This window comes from Sparus aurata, chromosome 8 (assembly GCF_900880675.1).
Source record: "Sparus aurata chromosome 8, fSpaAur1.1, whole genome shotgun sequence".
Lineage (NCBI taxonomy): Eukaryota > Metazoa > Chordata > Actinopteri > Spariformes > Sparidae > Sparus > Sparus aurata.
The window spans coordinates 28,111,500-28,138,952 of record NC_044194.1 but is presented as its reverse complement, the minus strand read 5'-3'; the positions used below and the strand labels follow the sequence as shown (position 1 = coordinate 28,138,952).

Genomic DNA, 27,453 nt, shown 5'->3' with positions numbered 1-27,453 from the left:
GCGTTTGAAAAGCCCATCTTCTTCAGTTGGATAATGAGCTTTCACACATCCACAGTTTCTGACTTATCACAACCTTCTGTCTTATTTTTAATCTTCACACTTTTAATGTTGTCTCAAAATGTGACGGATAAGTAGAGGGAGCTGGATAATTAGTAGAAAGAAGGCACTACTATATTCACGCCCTAGGCATCTCTGCTCGGTGTGTGTGCATTCGTACGCCTCTCTCTGAGTGTGTTTGAGTGCGAGTGTGTGTGTGTGTGTGTGTGTGTGTGTGTGTGTGTTCTGTTTTCGTCCCAGACATCAGAGTGAATAAGGGGATCCTTTAACGAACCATCGTTCAGATCCTTCTTCTCTCTCTCTCTATCATTCTCCCCCTCTCACCCATCGTCCAGTGTCCTCAGAGAACAATACCTCCCCACCCTTCACCCTCCAGTTAACTCAATATCTGCAGCTCGTGGGCACACCGGCAGGGGAATCTGCCTCTAATTAGCATCGGCCAGAGTTCGAAAATCTCACTTCTAACTCATGTCAGAAGTCAGGGAGATGAAACCCATTAGGCAAAACCCCTCTGGGTTGTTTTTTCTTTTTCTTTTTTCAAATAAAAGGAGAAACCCATTTTCTTTTTCTGTCTTAAAAAGTTTTGGTGGGGAAGTCGAATGAGGGCCTGAGACCGAACCACCCGCTTTTCCAACAAAGCAGATGAAACATAAGATGTATGAAAGATTCAAAGGGGAAGGGGAGGGGAGAAATGCGATACGGCAGGTTCAACATTTGATCACATTTCTCCGGTCAGGCTTGTTCCATCAGTGGAAAAGGGGGATTAAAAGTTAAAGTTGGCGAGCTGACGGAGAGCGCATACCAAATGGCGGCGCGGGGGTTGAAGCTGGCTCATCCTGCAAAGCTTCTGTCCAGCACTAGTGATGCAACAGCTGGATCACCAGTGATACACCGAATCACTGTCTGCTCCAAAAACTGCTCTACTTAAAAGCATGGTGGATGTTAGCCAGACGCACTGGTGTCACCTACACTGCAGCACCTTTTTAAATGGAATGTTTTGTCCCCATCACTTTGTACGCATCCCATTTCCTAAAAGGGTCCCGAAGAATAGCTCGCACCAAGAAATGTTGACTGAACAATGAGAACTCTTCGCTCTCCATCAGCACCCTCTGAAACTGGCTGCCGCTGATTCTGCTGCAAAATAATGACACAGATTTCAGCCAGGCACTAATCTGTACTGCACGCTAGAAAATAAAGGGGGCAGCTGTGGTCGGAAGGTCGCTAGTTCCATTCCCCTGGTCTGCGTGTCCAAGTGTCCTTGGGCAAGATAATGAACCCCAGACTGCTCCTGATGTGCTGGTCGGCACGTAGCATGGCAGCCACTGCCATCAGTGTATGAATGTATGTATGAATTACTGTAAGTCGCTTTGGACAAAAGCGTCTGCTAAATGCCCTGAATGTAAAATAAGGCCAAGTAACACGTAAACCTGTGCAGGAAAGGTGTTATTCTTAATTGTTGGAAGATGTGATAAACACACTGTAGAATCGGAATGTGAACCATGACACCGACTGATTGGGAAGCACTGTCAGTGAAAAGTGCATTCAGCCGTTAGCATTCAAACCAAATGTTGCAAGAATCGTGCAAATACATCAGCCGTCGTCTCTTTTCTTACACATAGGCTGATGAGTTTTCAGACTGTAACAGATGAAGTGTCAAGTTTCCACTATTATGCAGCCAGGACGGCAAACAGAATGTTCTGCTTGCTTTTGTCGAGCTGACTCTGTACTTACTGTTAGCCAACACTACTGTACGTGGCAAGTGATGCTTGTGGGGAGAGGTGCAGCTCTGTTGACATTGCAACTAGATGTAAAAGGTTAAGGATAGACACACACACATACATTTCCGGAGCACAAATCTGAGCACTGGATAAAAACCGCATTCAAAGTTCATTTTTCATTTTTGTTTGACTTGTTAGAGTCGGGTCAAGGTTTTTTTTTACTGAGGGACTTTTGTAGAGCTCTTTTCTATCAGTCCATGAATCAGAAAATACAGACAACAGCCAAAATCCATCCGTGTAGCCCATGTTTTAGGAATGTAATGTTATGTGACTGATAGTTGAACAAACATATATAGATATAAATACAACAGGAAGGTCTGATGTATGTAATGCTATGTGATAACATGAACACCTAAATGCGTGTTTTGGACATTGGATTTTCTGTCAACCAGTTCAGCTGCAAAATAGCCCAGCATCTCAACACTGGCTGTCCATGAAGACATGGTGTTTTTACCTGTGGTGCCTAAGATACACCTCATTACACACACGTCTTTCAGCAAAAGCCAAAGTGATGCGCAGGCACAACACTGACACACACTGTCAAGTTACAGAGTTATAATGGTCAACAAGCAGTTCCTCATTTATACACCCAGCAGACACAGACCTTCACAGTCATTCATTAACACCATTATGAAACAGTATTTGGCTCACCATCTGATAAGTGTAAGTGCAGTATTCGGACTGTAGCAGCTAAATGTCATCACTGTTTTACAACGTAGTTTCTGACTGTATTTGCTGTAGGGGCTGGACAGGTAGCATATGGTGGATTTTTTTTTGGAAGATTTCATTAAAACAGCTGTCTGTTGCAGCTGGGAATTAGGTTAATGCTAGCTTAGTTGTGCCTGTAAAACCAAAACATTTAGCTAAAGAGTTGGATGATGGTTCTCTGTGGGCCTGTCACCGCATTTCACAACATAATGGAATCAGCTGCCAATATTAAAGAAATTAATGAGTGCGGCTTCAGCTTCGGTTTGACATTCTCTCTATTTTACGTTTTCAAGCCATTTAGAGTGACGTCTTAAGCCCCTCCACCAGGCAGTGTGCTCTTAGATGAGGGGGATTATTGTTTAGCCAGGCAAATAATGAAGGACGCTCTCACTGTTAAAGTGACTAATGCTCCTCAGGCACATCGGCTGATTTATGCACGTCGTCGTCAAGGTGTCATACAGTTGCAATCAAAATTATTCAACCCCCACTGCAAATTAGGTTTCTCGGCAAAATGCACAAACTAGCAGCTGTTTGCAATAAACAAATCAAACAAGAACAATTTAAATAGCTCAAAACAACTAATATTACAAGTGGTTTCACAAAATGTCACATTTAATGAATACTGCAGTCTCAAAATTATTCAACCGCTTCATGACAAGAATCTTCAGTACTTAGTAGAGCGCTCATTTGCTGTTACGACCTGCTGCTAACGTGATGCATAGCCAGACACCAGCTTCTGGCAGCGTTCCTGAGGAATCTCGGCCCATTCCTCACGGGCAAAGTCCTTCAGTTCACTAATATTCTTGGGTTTCCGTGCTGCAACCGCCTTTTTCAAATCACACCAGATATTTTCAAGTCAGGCAACTGTGATGGCCACTCTGGTATCTTCCAGGACTTCTTCTGAAACCAAGCCTTGGTGGACTTTGAAGAATGCTGGGGATCATTGTCCTGTTGGAAGGTCCAATGACACCCAAGCTTCAGCTTCCTCACAGAGGGCATGACCTTTTCTCCAAGGATTTCCTGATACTTGATTGAATCCATCTTGCCCTCCACACGCTGCAGGTTTCCAGTGCCAGAAGATGCGAAGCAGCCCCGGAGCATCACTGAGCCACCGCCATGCTTCACTGTAGGCAGGGTGTTCTTTTCAGTGTATACTTCATTCTTCCTCCTCCAGACATACCGCTGATCCATAGGCCCGAAAAGTTCTAGTTTTGTTTCATTGCTAAACAGGACAGAATCCCAAAACCTTTTTTTTTGGGCTCATTTATATGGTTTTTAGCAAATTGGAGCTGACCTTTCTTGTGCTGTTGGGTCAGTAGAGGTGTACATCTTGGAGTTCAGGCATGGAGACCTTCAGCGTTTAGTATGCGCCTTACGGTGGAAACTGACACCTCAGTGCCTGCTGCCACCAAGTCTTGCTGCAGGTGTTTTGCAGTCAGTCGAGGGTTTTTGACCACCTGCCTCCTCAGGACTCTGGTGGCAGCCGTTGATAGATTCCTCTTTCTGCCACGTCCAGGTAGTGTAGCCACTGGTCCTTTAACTTTAAACTTGTGAACTATGCTTCCAACTGTATCTCGAGGAACATTCAGTGCCTTTGCTATCTTTTTGTATCCTTTTCTTTTTTTGTGCAGGGCAATGATCTCTTCTCTGAACGTTTTGGACAATTCTCTTGACTTCGCCGTATTTCTAACATGCAATGAAACGTCACCGTCAACAGTCCAGGCAATTTGAGGTGTTCTATCTTAAGCACACCTGATGCAACCAATTAAGCCCTTGATTGGTTGCATCAGGTGTGCTATAGACTACACCTGATTTGCACATGTGTGCTCTTATAAGGAATTCTATTCAGGGGGTTGAATATTTCTGAGACTGCAGTGATGATTAAAAGTAGGATTTAGTGTTAAATTTGGATCGAATCCTTGTAATATTAGTTTTATTTAACTATTTGAACTGTTTTTGTGTGATTTGTTTATTGCAAACACGTGAAAATGTCACATTTTGCCAATAAACCTAAAATGCAATGGGGGTCAGAGGACACCGCCACAGACTAGCTTTTTATATTGGTTCCACTGGTGCACCTTACTTTTTCATTCAGGTGAGACAGCACATCATTCATGTGCATTTTTGTTTATTTTCTTAATAAATCATGTAAATGATCATGAACAGGAATACATTTGTTCAAAGGCAACTGTCCAAACACCCTGTTGGTGTTTGTCAAAGCTATTTTTATGTGCTATTTTTAGGGGCACTGTGTCGTTTCAAAGAATTCAAACTCAGAATTTTAATATTTACAATATTAATGAGATAATTACCAGAGGCAGGTCCAGAGAATTTTCTGGTGGGGGGCACAGGGGGTAACAACAACTAATCTGTGTGGGGCCGCCCAAAAGTAACAAAAATGAGAGCTGCCACTGATCGCTCCCTTCAATATAGGCGATCACTTCAATTTAGATTGTACAATTGCACACTGTTTGTTTTCATCTTTCTTTTCTTGGCCACATTAAATCTGCTGGGTGAACTCTTACCAAGTGGTTAACACACAGAACACTAGCATGTTTGCTGTACAGAGTTAGCAAGAAGTTAGTGCTTCTAGCTCTGTACAGTGAACGTAGCAGTGTTGTGTATAGAATCAGTTTTAAGCATCACTTAAATTCTTACAATGTAACAACAATATCCTTTGATAATAAAATAAATAAAATAAAATAAAAATGTAAAATATACTCAAAAAAATAGAATAAAAATCTCAGTGTTCTATGTAGCTATCAGTTTTAATAAGACTAAGCACAATCATCACAATAAAATTTAGAACATTAACAGCAGAACAGCTTTGTACAGTAAACATATGAGTTCACTTCAGTAATCAGTTTTAAGCAGAGTAGGTGCCACCTACCACTAAAAGTAAGAACAATAACCATATTCTGTACTCTAAATCCGCACTTAGTGCTCAGCTTTGTATACTAAACATCTCAGTGCTCCATGTAGTAGTTACTCTTAAGAAAAATAATAGTGAAACTGACAACAATAACAATATTCAAGATCAGTTAGTGCTCAGTGCTTTACACTGTATTGTAAATAATTATGTGATATCACAATTAGAATAAGTACCACTCAGTGTACCACTCATTTGGAAGTGCTGACACTTCAACATAACTGTATCTTGCGATTGCCGTGTTTGCTGCTGAACAACCTTACAAACTCATCCATATCCAACGCCTTGGCTCACTTAGACTCCACACTTAGCACACCAAGATCACTCAGTCTTTCATTGTTCATGGTGGTGCGCAAGTGATTTTTGATCAGTTTCAATGCAGAAAAACTTCGTTCACAGGCAGCTGTGCTTACAGGTAGGGCCAGAGCAGTTTTGCACCACCTGAACAGTTCATAGAAGACCTCTTTAAATGGCTCCAGGAACTCTGTAAACTCAAGCAAACCGGTGAGATTCTTCATTCCAGCTGCCTCCTTTCTCTTCAAGGTCCGCTTGGCTTGGTGGAGCTCATGCCTCAGATCCTCCAGGTTTATGTTGTAAATTGTTCCAAACATAAATAAAGGAGCCTCCTCTAAAAAGCTGTTGCTTTTAGGATTGAGTGCCTGAATCCCTCTCATGATATCACAATTGTTTTTTGAAAACCGCCTCTCTAACTCAGCATTTACACGGTGTGGGATCGGATAGTAAACAGTCTTACCAAAATCATCCTTGCCGATGTCACAGTATCGCTGAGCAACTGTGGACATGACAACAGTGTCGTTAAGAGCAGAGCTTGTGTTGGGGTGCCTTTTAGACACCCTCTCTGTGCTGATGTTGCACTGCTGAGCAATGCTTAGCCCTTCTGTCCAAAGCTGGTCAAAAGATGATTCATCTTTATATTTTACTATTGAGTCCTGCAGCGCCTCAATGAGGTCAATTGCTCTGGCGAGGTCCACTGATGAGGACTGCAGCATGTCACTCAAAAACTTTGTATCTCCAAGTATTCTTCTAAAGGTTGCTAGAAGGCCAATGAAATCATGGTTTAGCTGCCCTCGCAGTCCACACGCCTCTACACTTCTGTCTCCATTATTCTCCTCATCAATGTCATGAAGGACGTGTAGCACAGCTGGAAGCCGGTCCATTAGGTTTCGACAGGCATAATACCTGCAAGCCCACCTAATATCACTGAGTCTGGGCAACTCTCGAGGCTGATCCTCCCGATACATTGAGCGCTGTATGTCCTGCCACTTCTGGTGGATATAGGATCCTGACAGAAACACATAAAGGCGCTGCAGCAAAGAAAAAAAAGCATGACGCTTCTGGTACTGCTCTGACTGTGTCCACAATAACCAAATGTAGGCAATGTGCATTGCAGTGCACATAAAAGGCATGCTTAGCCAGGGACTGTTTCCTTGCAGACACACCACTGTGTTTGCCACTCATTACTGAAGCCCCGTCATAGCCCTGCCCCACCAGCTGTTCTCTGTATTCTAAACCGTACTTTTGCAGGTTATTAACAATTATTTCAGTTAGCCCAGCAGCAGCTGAGTACTAATAAAATTTGTTCCTGTTTTTTAGTCTTTTGTTTCATCGGCTAGAATACTGAACACCCCACTTTCTTTTACCTCTTCAATAACGTCCTACTCACCATGTCTGCTAAAACCTCTAAAATCTCATTCTGAATATGGTTGCTGGTGTACTTGGCATTGCTATGTCCCATTTTCTGATTTATTAGCGGGTCATGCTTGGCTATGAGCTCCAAAATGGCCAAAAAGTTGCCCTTGTTTCCTGAGTCTTCTGACTCCCGATGGCCACGCTGTGCGATGTTCTGAGTGGCTGTGCATTGCAAAACATCTGCAACTGTTTTGATATACTTCCTATTTTCCTCTACCTTTTTTGGTACTGTTTGTCCATTCTCAAAACCCCTCTGGTACTCCGTCCATGCCAACATGGCATTAAGATGGTGCTCTGCTTTAGCATGTAAGCAGAAAGCCCCTTTTTTACGTGGCCATTTTCCAGTTTGAAAAGCCAGAAGCTGAGTTAAACGTTGTCTCCGGAACAGAGTAATCAACCCAGGTATAGGCTTTATACCAGGAAGCACTGAAGGCTCTGGTCCTACCCTGTCCGTGCTGAGTGCGAGGGAAGGTCTTCAAGATAGGTTGTGCAGGGCCTACAGCTCTGGTTTGAGAAATGTCTGGAAATAACTAAAATAAATCCAAAATGAGTCTGTGGAAATGAATACTCATGATCAACACTGAAATTAAAGACAAAAATATGCTTTTGTTGTTGTTCCCACAGCCAGTGTCTGAAAAATATATGCATACATGTAGATTCTGGAATTTTTAAATGAGGAAAAGGAATTAAGTTCATTTTTAAAGATTTTTAACATTTTCTTTAACTTTTTAGAAGTTGAGTTGGATCAATAAGCAGTGACAACTCCAAAGTAACATTTAGATTGTCAAGCTTTACCCTTTTAAATATATTAAGGGACAACTACATTTCAGCAGGCAAGTAATACAGAAGAGTAATTCACATGTTGCTGGTGAACTCATGAAGGCTAATAGCATTAGCCTTCATGAGTTCTTAACACAGTCATGTCACACAAGGTTTCGGCTTTGCTTCTGTTTTAACATGCAGCGTCGGTAAAGAGCTTTAGCGCAATGGTTGACATTACCCCAGGTCAATGACCATTGGGGTGGCCAATCAGATTACAGCTACCATGGAAGCCCAGCCTCTGCTCATTACACAAATTCCGAAATGTCTTCCAAAACGGGATAAACAAGCTGTTCTCATGGGAAAATAAGGTCCCAGAAGACTGTTTGAAGCTAGAAAGTTGGAAAAAGTGAGTAAGTATTTATTGTGTCATCCCTTAAGGCTAGTTTGTTTGTTCAGTTCAAAATCAGTCAATAATTTTTTTCTACCTCAAAGCTACAAAGTGCACATTTAATTCTGACCTGCTGAATATCAGGCGCACTGGTGGGACCAATGAAAATGTTTATTTACACCTCGGAGTCCTTACTCTGTCAGGGTCAACCCTGTTACTAGCATGGAGTGGACACCAATGCATAATAGCCTCTGGCAATTACGGTTATTTTTGCATTTAATTATAAGGACAGTTTTAAAAAAGAAATGTAATGCCAACGAACTTAAACAGAGGCATACCAAACAAGGTAGCCAGCAACCAAGTGAAATTACCCACACACAAAATCAATAATGTGGATCAATTAAAATAAACAATGCTAAAACAATACAATGAGAAATTTAGATGAATTATTGACTAACCAACAGACGTGTGTTTGTGTTTTATGTTGCTGCGTGCATCTGTATTTATGATCTCCAGCTTTGAGGGTGTTGGTGCAGGTTGAGGAGCCGACACACAGGAGGAGATGAGAGAGGCAAAGAGGAAACAGGTGTGGAGCCCCAAGAAGACAGGAGAGAGAAACAGATGAGAGGTAGAGAGAGGCGAGGTGAGAGAATAAAAGGAAGGAACGACGGAGGGTCAGGGGAGAGAGCAGGGGAGAGGCAGAGCTGCGAAGATGTGAGGCAGACGAGAGACGGGGAGACAGGGAGGCAGCGTGAAGCAGTCAGTATATGTGAATTATTGATCAGTAGATCCTTTACAATATTGAACCTCGCTTGACCCGAGGGGAGCAGCCATCAGTGGCAAGGAAGAGAGAGGGAGAGGGGTGGAGGGAGGGAGAGAAATGGAGAAATTGCCTCACGAAAAAACCCGCCTGAGAGCAGGTAGTAGTTTCTCGTGCGGCAGGTGGTGTTTTCTGACAACAGGTTTTTTTTTTGTTGCTCTGCCTTTATGTGTCCTCTGATGGACACCGCTTATCTCAAGGTAGCTCTATAAAAAAGTTTCAATTCTGCTAATGCTGAGACACAGATTCACTGTGGAACACAACACCGGAGCAGAGGAAAGGTTGACTCACGGAGCTCTGCTGAGCGAGAACAGTTTGTTTCAAGCGAGACGGCAGCTCTTTGTATTGATCACAGTGCAGTGTATCAATCCGAAAGTGAAGAGCAGCAGTCAGCTGTCACAACTCTTTGATTGTAGCTGTGCTCCCGTCGTGTGTCACTTTTTGTCCATGCGTCCTAGATAATCATGTACATATAGGATATGACAGGTGCTGTATTAATCCCACAATGAGAGGATCTGAGTGTGGTTCCGCTGATGTATGATCACGTTCCATTCATTCTAATCAGTAATCTGTGAGTGCGCCCAGACGAGCAGCTACTTTCCAGGAGCTTGTGAACACTGCAAACACCAGCGCGTGTTTTTTTCTTCACACTCGGCGCGCGCAGCTGTGGCTTGAGTCAATAACATTTTGGAAACTTTTTAATTGGAGTCATTGAAGTATTTGTGTACTGCAAATATTAGATTCTGCTTGCTTAGTGCGATATGAAAGAACCTTTGGGTTTAAATATTCATTGTTTAGTTTAGTAGTTTGTCAAATCTTTGAAGTTCAATATGTTGGAACTGCATTCTCTGCAGAATGAATCTCGTATTTTTTCAACCCTGTGATTTCTCTAGTGCTGCCAATTACCTTTTGTGCAAGGCATTTTGCAAGGCAGCCTTTTCGTGTGAAGCAGCTGAACACAGCACAGCGTACATAATTGATAGGTGTGTTATGTCATGCAAGGCAATAAAAACATGTATGGAGGAGGTTGGAGGGGATCAATGAATACATATGGACCCTGGGGCCACACATGTACACTGTTCTTATGATAAAATCTTTAGGCTAAATGTTTCACATGCATGGATACCTGAGTAAAAAGGAACAACACGTGCAGTTATTATACTTTGCACTTAGACTGCATCACATTGAGCCAGGGGGACAAAAAAAGGTGGACAATAAGTAGTCAAGTTAAAAAAAAGTTGGGAAATGTAACTGTTAATGCCAAAACAAATTAATATGAAATTGTTTTATATGTATGTTGTGAAAAAAATAACTCTTTAAAAGATATAAATCATGGAATGTTTTTCCACTTGATTAAACAGCTTCCTTTCAGCATAAATCAGTTCCTTTGTTGTTACTTGATGTTCTTAGGTTGGCTCAACTTCACTTACTAGTGCATTTATCCTCCTCTAAAAAGAGTTGGACCAACTCTATTAAATTAAGTCACACCAACCATTGTAAATATGTTGAGTCAACCCTGATACATTAAGTTGAGCCAACCTAAGTATACTCAAAGAATTGTTTAATGCTGAAAGAAAACGACTTAATCATGAAGAAATACGTTCCATGAGTTATTTTTTGAGTGATCTAGGGGTGCCCAAATGTTTTCCTTTTGAGGGCCAAAACTAATACATAATATTAGGCCACAGCCCAAAGGCAATTGTACTATTTTGTATTATTTTGAAGTTGTATTGATTTTGTTTCCTTTGTTTCTTAAGTGTGAGTGTTTGCCCATCATTCTCATATCAAAAATGAAAAAGAATAATTACAGATCCTACATTAGAAAGCATTTACCTTTTTAATGAAAACAGCATCTTTTTTATTTATTCATTATTACAATAGTACTAGTTAATTTTCCCTTGAGCCATTTGGTTGGCCAGTTCAGATCTTATAGTGGGTCTGCAGGTCCTGGTGTAATCATATAATTCCTTACTGAGTATTATGCTATTGTAGGTAATCTCTCCAATGATACAACGATGCAGCTCCTTGTAGTTAGTTAGGCAAAATCTTTGGCCCTTTCATCGGTGATGACGAAACAGAAAAGACTCTGAGGAGTATTTCATTGCTATGCTAAGTAAACAGTCACTCATGTCTGTCCTCCCCCGCTTATGCAGTAAAAGAGAAAAGAACATTTCTGGTATCCGAGTCCACTTTATCCTATCAGGACGGAGAACTCCAAAAAGACGTGTATCTGTTTTTTTTCTCATCTCATGACATTCGTGTATGAGTAAAGTAGTAAAGAGAACTATTTCAGTGAGATACAGGGACCATTTGAGACAACATCTAATTTCATGAAATCTAACAAGCAAATAACAAAAACAAAACCCTTCTTTGACCCCTTAAGAAAGTACAAAAGAGCACATTTGACCCCCTCTCCTATATAAAGCTAGCTCAAAATAAAACCTAGTCATGTGTGTTAAGAGAAAACATAGCGATGATTAACATGTTTACACCACAGACGGGGGCTGTGTTTTGCTTTTTTATTATCCGCAGATGGAGGAACACAGACATTAGTCATTCAGGATTGAATTATGGTAAATAGAGGGAATCTGCGGTGCATCAGTTAGCAAGGAGCGGAGGTGCGTCACTGCTGCCGTCCCACTTGTGTAAAGATGAAATCAGTGTATTCCAGCATGAACGTTTCATCGAGTGCGATTTGCATTTGCAGAAGCACTTCACGCTCGGTGCTCCAGTCATCTCCGCTCTTTGTCTCCCTGCAGTGCTTTTATTCACCACATCCTCTGAGGTGAATGACTTGGTGATTGAGCACCTGGCTGACAGATTGCCTGACTTACAGGCCAACCCGCTGACTGGCTGTCTGATGGCTTTCTGGCTGACTGGCTGTCTGACCGACTGATTAACTAGTGTTCCCGCCTTAATAGCAGGGAATCAATAGTGTGGTCCAACTCTGCACTCTCCAGAATGACAGAAGGGCTCACTGCTGAATTGAGGACAAGGTGCTGGATGAAAGCCAACTATTTGTCTGTGTGTGTACGTGTACGATTGCAGGAACAGGAATGTGTGTGTGTGTGTGTGTGTGTGTGTGTGTGTGTTTGTATATGCTTTAACACAGCTTCTGTACACTTAGTCTGAGCTGAACTCCTCAGGGAAGCCAAGAGGTAAAGCTAAGACTTTTAAGTACATTTGTTGGAAGTCACTCAGGAGGTCGTACACTATGAGAAAGCCAATTGACTGTTTTTTAGCAGAGAAGGTAAGAAAGACCATTGTGATTACTCTAATGGATCATATGTTCCGTTACTGTACTATATATAGTTAAAGCCATCAGACTATGACAAGTCCCTCCTGCTATAAAGTCCCATTAGCAGCTCACGGCAGCAGGCAGTGTAAAGGTTGATAATGTCAAACCCAGTGCTCATGCTGTTTCTGACTGCAAAAATGGTGGAGGATGAGTGTATTATTTGCAATGCAGTGATAAAATACTGTGAAGGCAATGGCCTTAAAGGAACAGTTCACCCAAAAATGTAAATTCAGTCATTATCTACTCACCCCCATGCTGATGCATAAGTAAGGGTAAGTTTCATGGCCAAGTAAACATTTCTATAGTTTCACAGCAAAACAGCATTGCAGCTGTCTCCAAAACAACTGAAGTAGATGGGGACTACTAAAAACTACTAAAAAATAAAACATTTAAAGGCTTCATACAGCTCATCTGTCTTCATCCAATTCTCCGTGAGCTGTGTGATTCCAGATTTATTTTGGAAGACATTTTGCATCCTCTGTGTGAGGTTTAGCTTGTGCACTCACTTCAGACAGGTTGTTTGCTAATGCACTTTTTAGCTCAGCAGCTCCCGTAAAGATCTCGGCCTCAAATATGGTATAAATAACATATTTTCAGATTAATTTGGAATCTCAGGGCTAAGAGACTTGGATTACACCAGACGAGCTGTATGGAGCTATTTAGATTTGTTTCAGTTTTTCATATTATGCAAATTTTCATGTTCACACTTTTATTTGGGGGTCCTAGTTAACTAAGTTTACATACTTTAATTTTCAAAAAACACATTATTTTTCTCTTATGGTGCATTGCTGCAGGACCCCTTTTTATACTGTATCTTGAACGCTCCGGTTTAGCGACGGAGTGAGACATCTCGTCTGTGTTCAGTCTTTGGTGAGGGTTGCACAAGCACATTACTTAACAGGCAGGGTGTAGCCAATCAGAGGCAGAATAGGGCAGGTCATACCGAGCAAGGTAGTGTGATCTAAAATAACGCTGCCACAGCAGTAGCAACTGTATGTCTGCTGACTGACGAGTGTATATATTTTATGATAGATATATAGAAATATACGTTTATGTAACACCTGTTACACAGTGATACAAAATAGTTACAGAGGTAAAGGCTCGGCTCCAAACCAGGCATTTCAGGCTGTGCAGGAGCAGTGTTTTCTGTGGGACTAATAAAGCTGCAGATGGAAGTCGAAGCTGTGTGCTAGGTGTGTACTCATGTCAGGACTGCAAATCTCCATCAGAGGAGTTTTGTCATTAGTATGCAGATATGAAAATCAGTATTCCTTTATTGTCCCACAAATGGGGAAATTAGTTAAAATCATACTTTCCTTTCCCTCAAACCCCTTCTCTCCACACCAAAACAGTTAAAGAAAGTTGAAACTGCAATCCACTGTAAAATCCTGTCACTGGAAGATACAGAATTCACTGCCAAATGTTTGTTTCAGGGCCGGCCAACACAACTTTTTCTAAGACAAATGTTTCAGTGCTGGTGTTTTCTTTGTCAGTTCAGGGGTTTTGGCTTTTCGATGACTAATTTTAGTCAATGCCAAAATTCACTTTATCAGCTCTGGCTCCATAAAAATACACATATCTGGTACAGTGACAGCATTGTCAACCATTTCACACAGGAGGTAAGCCAAAACATTGAGTGAAAAAGACACAAAAGGCTCCACAGATCTGAGTCGGATGATAACTCTGTGAGTTTGTTACGGTGAGCAATCCCTTTCAAAATTACGTAAGGGATAATGCCCGACAAGGTGTCCATAAACAGGAGTTAATGGATGACGCGGAGGCCTAAGAACCGTCCGACGCACAGCGGAGGTTGCCTCCGATTGCTACCTCGAAGAGCATTATCCCGCTTATACCATGGTCACTTGCCAAAGAAAAGAAATTCGGACCATTAATTTACATTTTCATGCGTTTTACAATCGAAATATAAAGTTTTTACAAGCCATAACTTAGTTTCCCTGGTAACGCCTGAGGGTTTGACTAATACCTGGAACAATCATTACACTCCTGTAAGATTCTTATGCAACGGAGATGTTGTTCACTCCTCCAGTAAATAGGACGGATCATAGATACGACTTGGCAATGGGAGATATTCTAGTCCGCTCAGCGATGAGCCAGAAAGCTAACGTTATGCTAGCAAGATTCAAAGTCAATAACATTGCATACGTTTGACAAACAATAAATATAATTTGACAGTATGCTAGCTAACACGATTAGCTAACTAACCAATCATGTCGAAAAATCAATTGCAAGATTTTCACAAACAAATGACCGGCTGTGTGTAACGTTACTGTGGCCGCAGCCTGAAGTAGAGAGTTGAACAGCGAACGGGATGTGAGATTATACGCGTATCAGTAAATTTAGAGGGGAATTATACTTTCTGCAGCTTGTGTGTTACAGTCGCCACCCTGTGGTGTTCAGAGGATAAGACACTGAAGGACTGATGGACTGCAAACCTCAGTGCTGGAAATAAAATATTCAGATTTGATACGCCAGCTAGCGCATTGATTTACAGCAGGAACTACTTAGTAGGTGTCCATATATAAGGGGTTAATGGACACCCTGCAGCCAATCAGAATCGAGTATTCCCCCAGACCATGGTATAAAGTAATTTAATTTCACTGTTATTCTAAAAACATTCTTTAGAACAGCTTTAATGTACCTCGTTATGATGGCACATAAGCAGAAATTGCAAGTTGTCTTACAATACAACATTTATCTTTAGAAAAGCTCAGCATTCTATTAATGACCACTATTTCCTGCAGCAGAGACAGACCACCTCTGCTAAATGAATGACTGCTTCCTTTGTCATATCAAATTTATACACCCCTTATGAAATAAAGCAGAAGTCTAGAAGTCTTCAGGGTGAACGGGCTACTGCACATTTAATGAATGAACCATGACTGTCTGGATCTGTCAGACGTAGCTCACCAGATGGGAGTGATTGATTGATGAGGAGGTGTCAGCAGTTGCCAACCCCATACATTTTCTGATCCCTGTGACTTTTTGACTATGTGACTATGTGACATGCTCCCAGAAACTTCAAATTGTTTGGAGACTTTGTCGTGGAGTTTCTATCTGTCCCGTCAAGATGGACTTGTAATTCTTTTCCCAGAGAACTGATACTAACAAATGCAAAAGTATCATCTGAGAGTGAACAACCCTGAATGTGACTTGAAAAGATTTACCTAACCAAACTTCAAGCTTCGAAATCAGACAAAGTGTAAACCCGCTGTGATGTCACACATTGGTTTGTTGACAGCTTTTTGAAGCCTTAAGATTGGAACTCGTTGCCATCTTCTTCTTCTCTTTTTTTGGACGAGGGGGTAGAGCTGGGTAGGATACTGCATGGATTTGACTGATAATATTAATTTAGTGACTTGTCAATCACAAGGTAGCCACACACTGAAGCATACCCTGCTTTATTCTATGTTTTACTCTAAATGGGTTCATAATTTACAAAACAGAAATTGAGATTGAGAATTCAGATGGAGGGTCTAAGATCAGAGGATATCATTCACTGATTGTAAAGCCCACTGACGCAATGTGATTGTAATTGTGGGCTTTATAAATACAATTGATTTGATTAGATTTTTTTGGGAAACTAGTGGAGTCATCTCTGCTGGCCATTAAAATGCATACAGACTGCAGGTTTGTGTCACTTCCACATTGGCTGCACATTTCAAACCCATATTTTTACCTATGTGTAATACGGTCAATGGATCAGACAGGCAACAGGGGCAAAGCTCAGTTAATTCCAGTCACTGATCTTCACCCCTCTGCTGTGTTTGTGAGATTTTTTAATGCAAGTGTCAGATGGATAACAGGTCTTGTTGTGTGGTCATTTGCGCTAAATGACTGGAGTAGCGGGACAGACGCTGGTGTTCTGGATTAACGAACAACCCTGGTGGCGCTGTGTTGCGGTTGTTGCTCGCTGTCTTGCCACTAATGTACCTGTGGTTAAACTCATGCCAGTGGTCATTTGCACTAAATGACTGGAGTGGAGGGACAGACGCTGGTTAAACTCATGCCAGTAACTCAAATAAACACCAGTGATCCCACAATCAAACTCAAGCAAATGCTAAAAGATGAAACATGAAACTTGCTTCTCTTTCTTTATGAGCACTGATAGCTTGTTAGCCATAGCTTAGCACGCTTGGTAGCTTCAACCATTTTGATTAGCCATCGTCAATGGCGGGTGCTGCCAAGATGGAGTGGGATGGTACCAAGCGCTTCACTCAGGTTCTTCAGAAGCCTGTGGGTGATGTCGTGGTGGTCCTGTCTACTAGTTTACATTAATGGATCAGTGCTGCATAAATTCATTGTTGTTGCCACTGGGGGACAATTGCATAAGCAGTAAAGATTGTGTTTTACAGTATAAACCCCTTTGGTAAATGCGAAGCCTTTCATCTCCTGATGCAGACGAGGAAGGCGTAAAATAAAGCAATCATCCAAAAATGTGCAACAGACCACAACACAATCAATAGGCATAATAAAATGGCAATCTCAGTCGCTGAAAGCTCCATTAGGTCAACCTCTTTCATTTGTTGTTGGAGCGCGTCTCTCATCCTTCTTTAGAAAAAGATAATTTACCTGCTGATTGGATTTTCAGAGGCGTCATATTCAACCTGCCTCGCACGAAAGTGCTCTTAATAAAAAACCTGAACTTTATAAAAGAGATTCAACTGGTCCATCATTAAAAATCAAATAGGATTTTGCTCAGTTCCTAACACAGCGTGGTGCAGTGTTTCACTCATTAACCCGGGATCAATTTCAACAGAGGCTTGCCGTGGAAAATCCAATATGTGAATCCAACATAGATGGTACTGCACACCTACTCTCTCATGAGTGTTTGTGTGAGATAGTGTACACGTGTGGGTGTGACACTGGAATATGGACAGTTTGTTCCGTCAAGTGATCACACCTACACATGCTGGCCGGCCGATGTGTGGACAGACTGCTCCGTGCAGAGGCAGCTGTGCACACAGACAAGAGAGCTGGGGGAATCGATAGCTTTTCAGTAGGCCTCAAGGAGAACGTGACTGTGTTGTTGTTATTGTACACAGGTCGGCTTTTTCTTTTGTATTTTTGTATTTGTAGTGTAATCGAGAGTCCACATACAGAACAAAGAGTTAGCAGCAAGATTCAGAAACACTTCAACAACGTGGTACGCTCAGTTCTGCTCCCAGGTCTCGACAGATGGTCATTCCTCTGTATATGTGTGTGTTTGTGCACATGTGTGTGTGCCTGCTTGTGTTATAGTGGAAGATGTACGGCGTATTGATTTAAAGCAAAGCAGCCTTCCTAAAGCAGGCAGCCAGTGTGACACAAATGGGTTCAGTCTCCTCTCTGCCGGGGCTCGGGCTCATTAAAGCATATTACTGTTCTTGCCATATAACTAAGGACCTACTTTGGGTGCTAGCCTATTGTTCAAGAACGTAAGACTTACACACACACGCACACACACACACACACACACACACACACACACACACACACAGGGGGGAGGTAGGGGGCCAGGGGCTCATATTAAATGACAATAAAGCTAGGCTTTTATTCAAAGTGACGTTTTTTGGAAGAAATACAGTGTGCACACACACACAGCTACCACAAACACACACATTCACACACATATTTTGCATTCCCACAACATCTCCCTCCGTCTCTCTCAATTCAGTTCACTTCAGTGTGCTTTATTGGCACAAATAACGAATCCGCACTTATGCCCAAACATCTAGATAACAATGATTAAAATAATACGCTGCATAGCAAACACCCAACGCATATTGAATCCAAGTGTAGGATTGAATAACTCGGGCAGAATGGATTAAAACAAAAGGGAATGTTAACTTGATTGTAAATTTAGAAAGAGAAGTTGTTTTGTTCCACCGAGTTGATATAACTCATGAAAAGGGAGAATTTAAATCAAATATTCACTACAAGAATGACAACTATGACACCCATTATGGCCATTGAAAGATGCAGGAGGACAAAAAGCAACACAATAAAGACTCATATCATGAAAACAGCAGCACATGCAGATGCAGCAGCGGTGGTGCCTTTAAACTTCGCTACATTTTTGGTTTTTTTTACTGTCACTTTTTCAGCTTTGTTGCTGGAACACATATAAACACCAATGATAATACATTTAAAAAAAAAAAAAAAACATTCATCAGTGTGCAGTGGAAACTGCAGGTTTGGCATTCAGAGCAGCAGACTTTGAGAGGATAACTGCCCACTGCATCTTTCAACCAAGGTTTGGCATTCAGAGCAGCAGACTTTGAGAGGATAACTGCCCACTGCATCTTTCAACCATCCAACGTGACATCAGCTGGCCAAGCGACAAGAAATCAGACACTGCTGTGCCCACATAGACACATTGTCTGTGCCCATTTACAGAGACGTGTCTCCACCACAACATCACGGATCAAGTGGATGTGGAACAGCACGGCGAGGAGAGTTGGACTCTGTGATTACATTATTGATGCACAATGCTCACACACAGTCAAAGTGGATCGAACTTTTAATGTAAAGCTGCTGACCATTTCATCATTTTCGTCTTGTTGCTGCCTTACATTCATCTTGACGCAAATTTCATAACTACTACATAATGACGGTATTTCCTGGGTGTGTTTTTCAGCTAAATGGTTGTCTATATGTTTCATACTTATTTTATATGTTGTATATTTGTTTGAAGGAGATACAGCAACAAACTCTTATTTTGTTATGCAACCCCGTGTTGCATACTGAGTAAGGTTCAAGGTGCTTCATTTTGATTGATTATTTAATTAAAAGACTAATTGTTTAATTGACAAATACAGTAATACATATAAAATGACAAGACTGATGTGACATTTATAGCTTCAAGTTCCGCATTTGGTTCTACCTTTTTAAAATTGTGGTGGTTACATATTACTCTCGTGTGAAAAGCACAAAAGGTAACACAATTCAGTTCCCAGCAGCACAGCACTTGATCTTAAAGACACATTAATTATATTTTTTTAATCACAACAAATCTCTGCATCTCTTGCTCGACTCTGCAGTTCCTTTCAAAATATTTTTTAAGAATCTTCCTAAAAGTATGCGTAACACCGCTGGCCTGAATAAATCCTGTTTTCTACCCGTGTCGTCTCTTTGTTGGTGACCTGATGACTGAGGGGCTTACTCACAGTAGGACCTTGAAAGTATTCATTGCTGCAGCGTGGACTCTGTCCACTGTATTAAACTGGGTCTAATATGTGATTACAGGCTGTGAAATTCCAAACACAAGGTCAAATATATACTGACCATGTCTGGCAGATGATACGCCCATGCAGCTTTGCTGTAAAGTGGCTCGTAATTTTTACAGCGTACCTCCAGCAGTTGGAAGGATGCACGCTGTAAAAGATCAAGACACTCAAACTTTACTTAGAAAAAGTTATTGGCTGTTGGACCACAGAGAATACTGACCGGCCTGTGTCTGTTGAGACTGAAGGTGCAATGCACTGTGTTCCTCCATTCTTTGTGTGGCTCTAATTAGACATAAATTGATTTATAATTGATGTTTTTTATGTATGCCTATAATTTGTGTTGAGGTTAGGTTCTGTAGTCAAAAGTGTTTTAATTGGACTGAGGTTCGTCAGGTCCCCGAAGTCTAAAACTGTGTTTGTGTTGGCCTGCAGGAGATTCATAATGACAAGTGTTCTCCGTTGAATACTACTCAAACAGAAATTCTCCCTACAGTGTAACACCGGGCTGAAACTACTTGTCTCAGTAACAGCACATGTCCGGAGGCACTGAGGGCCCTTAACTCCTCATCATTAAGTCAGTCCATGAATTCAGCTTACCTGTGTACCCAGGCAGGCTTCTCCCTGCACTACACACTTGGTTTTTAGTAACTTTGCCTGAGTACTGTATGTATCTGTTTATGCTGTTCATGTACTCATCTGCCTTGCTAAATTATGTTTTATAAACGTATGTTGATCTGTATTTGCATTTTATGTATTTGTGTGGTTCTCTTTTGTCTACATTAATCACACACTAGATCAAAATCCACTTAATCAATCAATTAATCAATCCATCTTTCTTTGTATAGCGGCAATTCACAACAAAGGTAATCTCATGACACTTTCCAAACTGAGCAGGTCTAGACCATACTCTTTGTCTAATTTACTTACAGAAACCTAACATTTGTCCTATGTGCAAGCATTTGGCGACCGTGGAGAGGAAAAAAATGCTTTTTTCTACCTCAAGCCGAACCAGACTCAGTGGTGGGCAGCCATCTACCTGGACTGGTTGGGCTCAAAATCAAAAGGGCAGGCTCACCTATAAAACTTACTTAGCAAGTCACTGGACAAACCATCTGTCTGTCAGTCTACCTTGGGCTAATTTGAACCAATCAGATCAACAGTAGGGGAAAACTTACTAAATCAAACTCCTACCAAAGCCAGTCGAGAGAAGATCGAAAACATCTTCTCCACTGAAAAAAGCCGTCACTGCCGTTCTTTGCTCTACTTTCAAATGAAATATATTTTCCATTTCTGATACAATGGATGCTACAGCAGCATCCACTGTATGCCCTTCTCTTGAGTTGTTCTCAAATGAGCAGGTGCTTCTGTTGGGGGTCGTTGCACGAAAACCAAATGCATATCTTGAAGCCTTGTAAGATAGATTTGTGAGCTCATGTGATCAGTTGAACTCGTGATCTATTGACCCTGCAAGGTTAGAATTTTCCGTCCCCAAGGTAGAAAATTGTAAGAACTTTTATTCTGTAAGATGCCACTCACCTCCTTCCTCTCTCTCTCTGTGTCCCCTCAGGGTGGCTCCATCCAGAACATCGACTCTCAGAATTGTCTGGAGCTGGTGGAGAGCAAACAGTCAGAGTTCACTTTCCAGCTGGCCATTCAGGAGTGCACCGATCAGAAATGGACCATCACTAACATACTGACCGTCCTGCCACAGTGAACATACTGGCACCAGTCACGTAATCACCTTTTTTGCGATGGACTAACCCAGTAAGCGAGGAACCTCCGGTGAGAATTTTCCGGCTTCACCTGATAAAAACCAAACTGACCCAGACCCGAGATCGACCTTCGCAGAGTTCTGGTTCACGTAAAATCAATTAGAGTCCAGTTAGGAATGGACTAACATGCTGACCTAAGCAGCAAACTAAGTGTCCAAAAAATGGGCTTGGATACCGGACTTATTTTTAACGAGAATCCGCACAGGAAGAGATGTGCTTCAATCAGACACGGACCATCAGTAACCTAATAACCATTTTATACCAATGACCTGAGAGAAGAGACACTCACAGATGGTGCCGGGGCTCTTAAAACTTCCCACTCTGCACTCGAAATGAGAAATATAGTCGCTTGTTCCAGGGGGCAGACTCATGAAATCATATAAGCACTCTGGTTATTGCAGAAGCCGGCCTGTGATGTATTTTGGGTCCCCATCCACAGTTTAAGATAGGGCCCGCGCTCCCTCAGTCTCATTGCACAATCACCATAACAAATTGAGTGAGCATGGATTCAATATGTTTGTGGGCAGAGGGTGCGATGCAAGGTGTGTGGCTGCACTCATTGCAGAAAAATCGAGCAATTGCGCAACGCAAACTGGCTGATCTATTGCACAAATTATGCGGAGGAGTCAGCTTTTGATTTATTACTGTTACACATTACTTGACTCAGTGAAGGCAGGACGGGTGCCGCAGCTTCCCTCGGTTTCACAAAGACGGGAAAGAAAGTGCGACAAGAATATCCAGCGAGGATTTAAACTGGCGTCGTGAAACCTTATCTCTCGAAGTTCCAAGGTGTGCTTAGTAATTTATTCGAGCTGTCGATCATGCTGGCAGGTGCCATATTTGTGAGTTCAGGCGCAAGAGGTTCATCCAGAAAAGAGGATTTAAGACCTCCCAGTTCCTCTGACACCAGCACCCAGCTCCACTCTGGGTCATGCAGCACAAGGCCCCAGGCAGACAGAATCAGGGGTTGTGGGAGTGTCATTCCATGGCACAAAAACATAATGTGTGACATAATGTTGTGAACTTCAACCTCCCCGATCCAGAGGGTAGCTGTAATTCACCTAAAATCAGTTTGCATTAAACAACATAGAAGAAGCTGTTTCAACTTTATCGCCACAGCCAGCTGTTTTTTTTTTTGTTTGTTTGGGGTTTTTTTGGGGTGACGGGAAAACACAGACACACACACATCACTACCCTCACTTAAATCAACGGGAGGACAGCCGTTCTCACCCGCAACACCCGATCATGTCTGATTGCGGCCTTAGTGAGGTTGAAAATGTTAGGGTTGGAGAAGATGAAGCACACCGCAAGAATCCCGCCCCAGGTCTGATTTCAAGTCAAGCACATCGGTCCAATGAAAGCAGGTGATCTCAGAGCAGAGGATTGGTGATGTGAAAGCTCCAACACCAAATCCATATGATGAATACTCGGTCCACATTGGGGTTTCTGATTATTTTGTCTTATTTAAACCATCTGTGTTATTTTTTATCCTGAGTTCACCAAACAATATACTTTTAAATCTGACCTGCCATAACAGCTTTAATAAAGCTGCCTCCATACACCCACACAGTACTGAGAGGATGTCTAAACTGGCAAAATAATCGAAAAAAAGCCTGCGTGGGTGTTAGGTGGATGTGCAAGAGCTTTAACAGAGTGAAAAACTCAAGGTCAGATATTTACTGTCCTATTTCAGGGGTCTCTGCCTTTACAGCCTGAGGCTTACTCCTTCCATAAATTCAGCCAAGAAGAAGTTATGTTTCTTTGATGATCCACGACCCCTCGATAACGCTCACGTCACTAAGTTGTGTCTACGGGGAAGTAGAAGCTATGAAAACGGCCGTTCCAAAGTGAGGCATAAACACTGTTGTCTGTCCCTGTCAGCAGCCTGAACATGTTGTTACATGTTTGATGCACCAATCACCTGCACACACCAATAACTGGGCAGATTTTGTCCATTAAATGTGAATAATATTTCTGGTTTATTACAGCTCAGGTCTTATTTTTATAGCGTTAACCATTGTTTCTATCAGTGACGGTAATAGTAACAACCAGGTTAGTCAGATGGATTTGAAAATAAAACAAAGTCAAACTGGTTAATTACTGCTCAACCTGTTGGTTTTATATTGTAAACAAATAAACACTCGTCTGGTCCCTGAACTCCCAGTTTGCTAGCTGCGGGCTAACTGGGCTAACTAGCTAATGGCAGCTACGTATAGCTGCCGTTAGCAGTGACTCTGGTGACGTGCGGCCCCCTCTTTCTTTTGAATTTGAAATTTCGACAGGTGGCCAGTTCTTACATATTGCACCTTTAATGTGAAGTGTCACATTTAATGCAAAGTGTTTCTATCATGTTGAGTCAGTTTGAATAAATAATATGACTTGAATAAGTCTGATTAAATTAACTTCAAGCAGACTTATAAACGTGTGTGTGTATTCAATGATTACATATCGAAAATGTAGTAATTTATAAACATTGACTCAACACAATAGAAAATGCACGTTACATGACCCTTTACATGGAACTTTTCGGCAAGTTATTTTGGGGGTGTTGTAAACATCTGTCACAGTTTACAGATGGACTTCCTGGTTCAAATATGACCTACGATACTAACTGGAGTTGTGGAGGCACCACTTTTCCTGTTCAGCAAGTCATTACTACTGACATATCAGGTACACTCACTTTTAGTTTCACCTACAGTTTCAGTGGTTTCAGTAATATGGCTACTGTTGACTGGTAGCGACTTTGGACTCACAAGGATTACTATAACACTAACAATAGCAAACAGCAAAGACTGCTCCAGTCAACTTACCAATTACTTAAGTGGGTAAAATGTTAGCTAAAATGAAAAAGAAAATAAAAAGAAATATTATGAATTTAAGGTCCATATTGTATTGGGGGGTTTTTTTAGAGATGCACCGATCGATCGGCAACCAATCGCAATCGGCCGATAATGCCCCTATCGGTTTTGATCGGAGTTCTCAAAATAGATCACATCAGGCCGATCAGATGACGTTTAAGTATAAAGACAGTGCATTAACTGCATGCAGGGAGGGAATTTCATGGCCGCTGTTGCCCCGCGCCACAGTGGCCTCTGTGCCCCTGGCCTGGTCAGCGTAGCGGGCTTGCCTTTAATTACAGCCACCTGAGTGCACAGTAGTCACTCACAGTAACTTCAGTGAGTCCGCGGTTCGCGCAGGTGGAGTCTCATCATCACGATGATCTCACGTGAAAGCCTCTCACACAGCAGCAGCGTCTCAAAACAGAAGAACGAAACTTACAGCACAGCGACCGAGCTCAGCCGGTTTTGACATGATACGTAACTGACTTATGTGGTAGGATTTAGTCCGGTAAAGTTGGAAATATATTCACAGATTCGAACTTCCCGGATCAATAACTCATAAGTGAAACCTTGTTAAAACACAAACGACGGCTCTTTTCTACCGTAGTGAGGAAGACAACGAGCTACAACCGTATGTTAATCAAAACGAGCGTCTGGACATTAACTCTGGTCTGTATGGTCAGCCAGCTGTGAGACGAGGGCGCAGGGACCGTCTACAAAGTGCAACACCGGAAAGAGAAACTACAAAAAAATCAATAACTTCACTATTATTCAGAGTGTAGTGTCACCAAAATCACTCCACACATCAGTGGTCTCCTGCTGGTTATTCTACATTTTTTTGTTTGGAAAAAATGTGCTTTGCCATAATTTTGGGGAATTTCTATTGGGAGAAATATTCAGTAACACTAATATTCAGTGTGGTGTCATAAAAATCACCTCACCCTAACCCTACTTAACAAAAACTACTTTCTAATGTAACTTTAACTTGATTTTGGTATGAAAAAATGTTTTAATACACAATCCATGTCTTATTATAAATTAGGATGTTATGGTATCAGTCTGAAAGGTAAATCAACACATTTTACCCAGTGGCCTTTGTGCCCTGTCATGTGGCCTTGGTGCCCCTGAAAAAAAAGTGAAGGCCAAATGGACTTGCCCCTAAAATGACGAAATTCCCACCCTGACTGCATGCATTCCCACTAGTAATCTACAGTTACTCTATGTAAGCTGAGTCCAAGTTGTCTCCAAGAGAGTCTCTGGAGTGTGAAATATTGCACATTGCCTCAGCCTGCAATAAAACGGTGGTCAATTCATGAAACTTTCTCATCTCCTAATTTTTATACTTAATAATACAATGTCAATGTTGTGTAAAAAGAATCATTAATTAAATATATGAAAGTTACACAAGACAACAATATAGAAAAATGTATGGATTTGACGCTGTGATCAGTGATCGGCAATATCGGGATCGGCAGATACTGCTTTTGGTGATCGGTGATCGGCCCCAAAAATCCTGATCGGTGCATCTCTAGTTTTTTTGTTTTATTATCTGCACATCACAACCCATTAACACATGTTTAAATTCAGTCCTGTGTTAGAGTGAATGTTACTGGGGATAACCTTTTTTTTTACTTTATTAGACGTCGAGGACAGCCAGCTGTGGTGAAGACATTCCAGTGACAACTTGATGAATCCTCTATCATGTCATTTCAGATGGAGGTGCAGTTAGCTAGCCTTCAGTCACCTCTTCCTCTTCGGATGCAGACCCTGACATGGCCCCAGCTTGTCCGTCAGGTTTTTGCAAAAAATGCAAGACTCATGGCAGGCATAGAGTAGAAAACAAAAGTGAACTTTAATAAAGTAAAGCTGAACCCAAACAAAAACTGGCAGGCTCCAAATACTGAGTAAACAGGCGGTGGCAAATCCAAGAACTGAGGATAAACAAAAATGCGAAACCTAAGCTGAGTACAAACCGATAAAGCACAGGGACCTCATGTAGTAAACACAGATGAGACACAAACAAAGATACAGATGGAAAGAGGGAGACACACTGACTCAATACACAGGGACTGATAAACAGGGACAGGTTTGAAATTAATGAGGGCAGCAACATAAGCAGGAAAGAAACAAAGACAGGAATTGAAACAAAACATGACACACTAGGACAGACTCTTTCAACATAAAAACAGGACATGTCCAAACTAAAACCCAAAACAATAACAAAACATTTGCTGTGGTCAGGTCCAGCCTCTTCTATTAAAATGCATGCTGGGAAATGACACTGAATTGAGCAAAAGCAGAATCAGGTGATGAGTAAGGTGTAAGGAATGGATTGGACCCAACGGATGGATGGTACATGGTAAATTCTACTGCTGCATCTTTTATTATTATTTTTATTTTCTTTCCCTTTAAGCTCAGAATCATGGGTATCCACCAGGTAACAATGCAACAAGGAGGGTTGTGAGCAGGTAATCTGGCGTGTCTACACATCTCTGATCTACAGCTAACCACGGGGAGCATGCAATTAAAAACGATTCGAACAAAGAAGGAGAGTACCTTCCTTGTCTGCTTGCTTTGCTCGGTTCATCTGAAGAAATCCGGCACCCACAGACATGTAATTATTCAGTATTAGACATGCATGCGTGGATCTAACTTATGGAGGTTAAGTGCTTGAGTCTGAGCGCCGGACGGGACAATTTTGGTCCAGACAAACAGACCGGGTGTTTGTGACGGAGGTATCAGAGGGTCTGGATGTGTGTTTTATGGATGAGAAAATGCTGCTTTAGCTGATTAGAAGCCGCACATACTACTGCTCAATAATTTGCTCTACATTTACAGCTCTCCAAAAGTTACACACTGTCACAGAGCTTTTTAATTAAATATTACTGCTTTGCAATCAATCTCCCAATTATTCAAAGCCCCAGCCTCCAACAATCTCTATCAATAATGCAACACAACAACAGGATGAACCTATTTATTATTAATCTGGCTATTATGTATTCAAAAGTTTCCCCCCTTTAATCACGGCCCACAGAGGTACCAGTGACACAGTGCTAAAGCAGTGTGAACTTGTGGAGGACTGGACCTGTACTTTCTCCTATCGGCTACTGTGTAGCATCTGTTACCAAACCTTCTGTTGACCTCCGTTTCTTTTCTGTGGCTCAG

General features: G+C 41.7%; 1 protein-coding gene across 4 annotated transcripts in view; it reads left to right on the top strand.

Moving 5' to 3' along the window:
• The window catches only part of LOC115587369 (polypeptide N-acetylgalactosaminyltransferase 18-like), a 182,659-nt gene extending 158,316 nt beyond the window's left edge, over positions 1-24,343 (top strand). For 3 of the 4 annotated variants that reach the window (XM_030427205.1, XM_030427204.1, XM_030427203.1), the window contains exon 11: positions 21,244-24,343. In XM_030427205.1, the coding sequence (XP_030283065.1) occupies positions 21,244-21,390 (147 nt within the window). In that variant the 3' untranslated portion in view covers positions 21,391-24,343. The remainder of the gene's footprint in view (positions 1-21,243) is intronic. The other variant, XR_003985029.1, reaches the window with a different exon arrangement.
• The last annotated feature ends 3,110 nt before the right edge of the window (positions 24,344-27,453 follow it).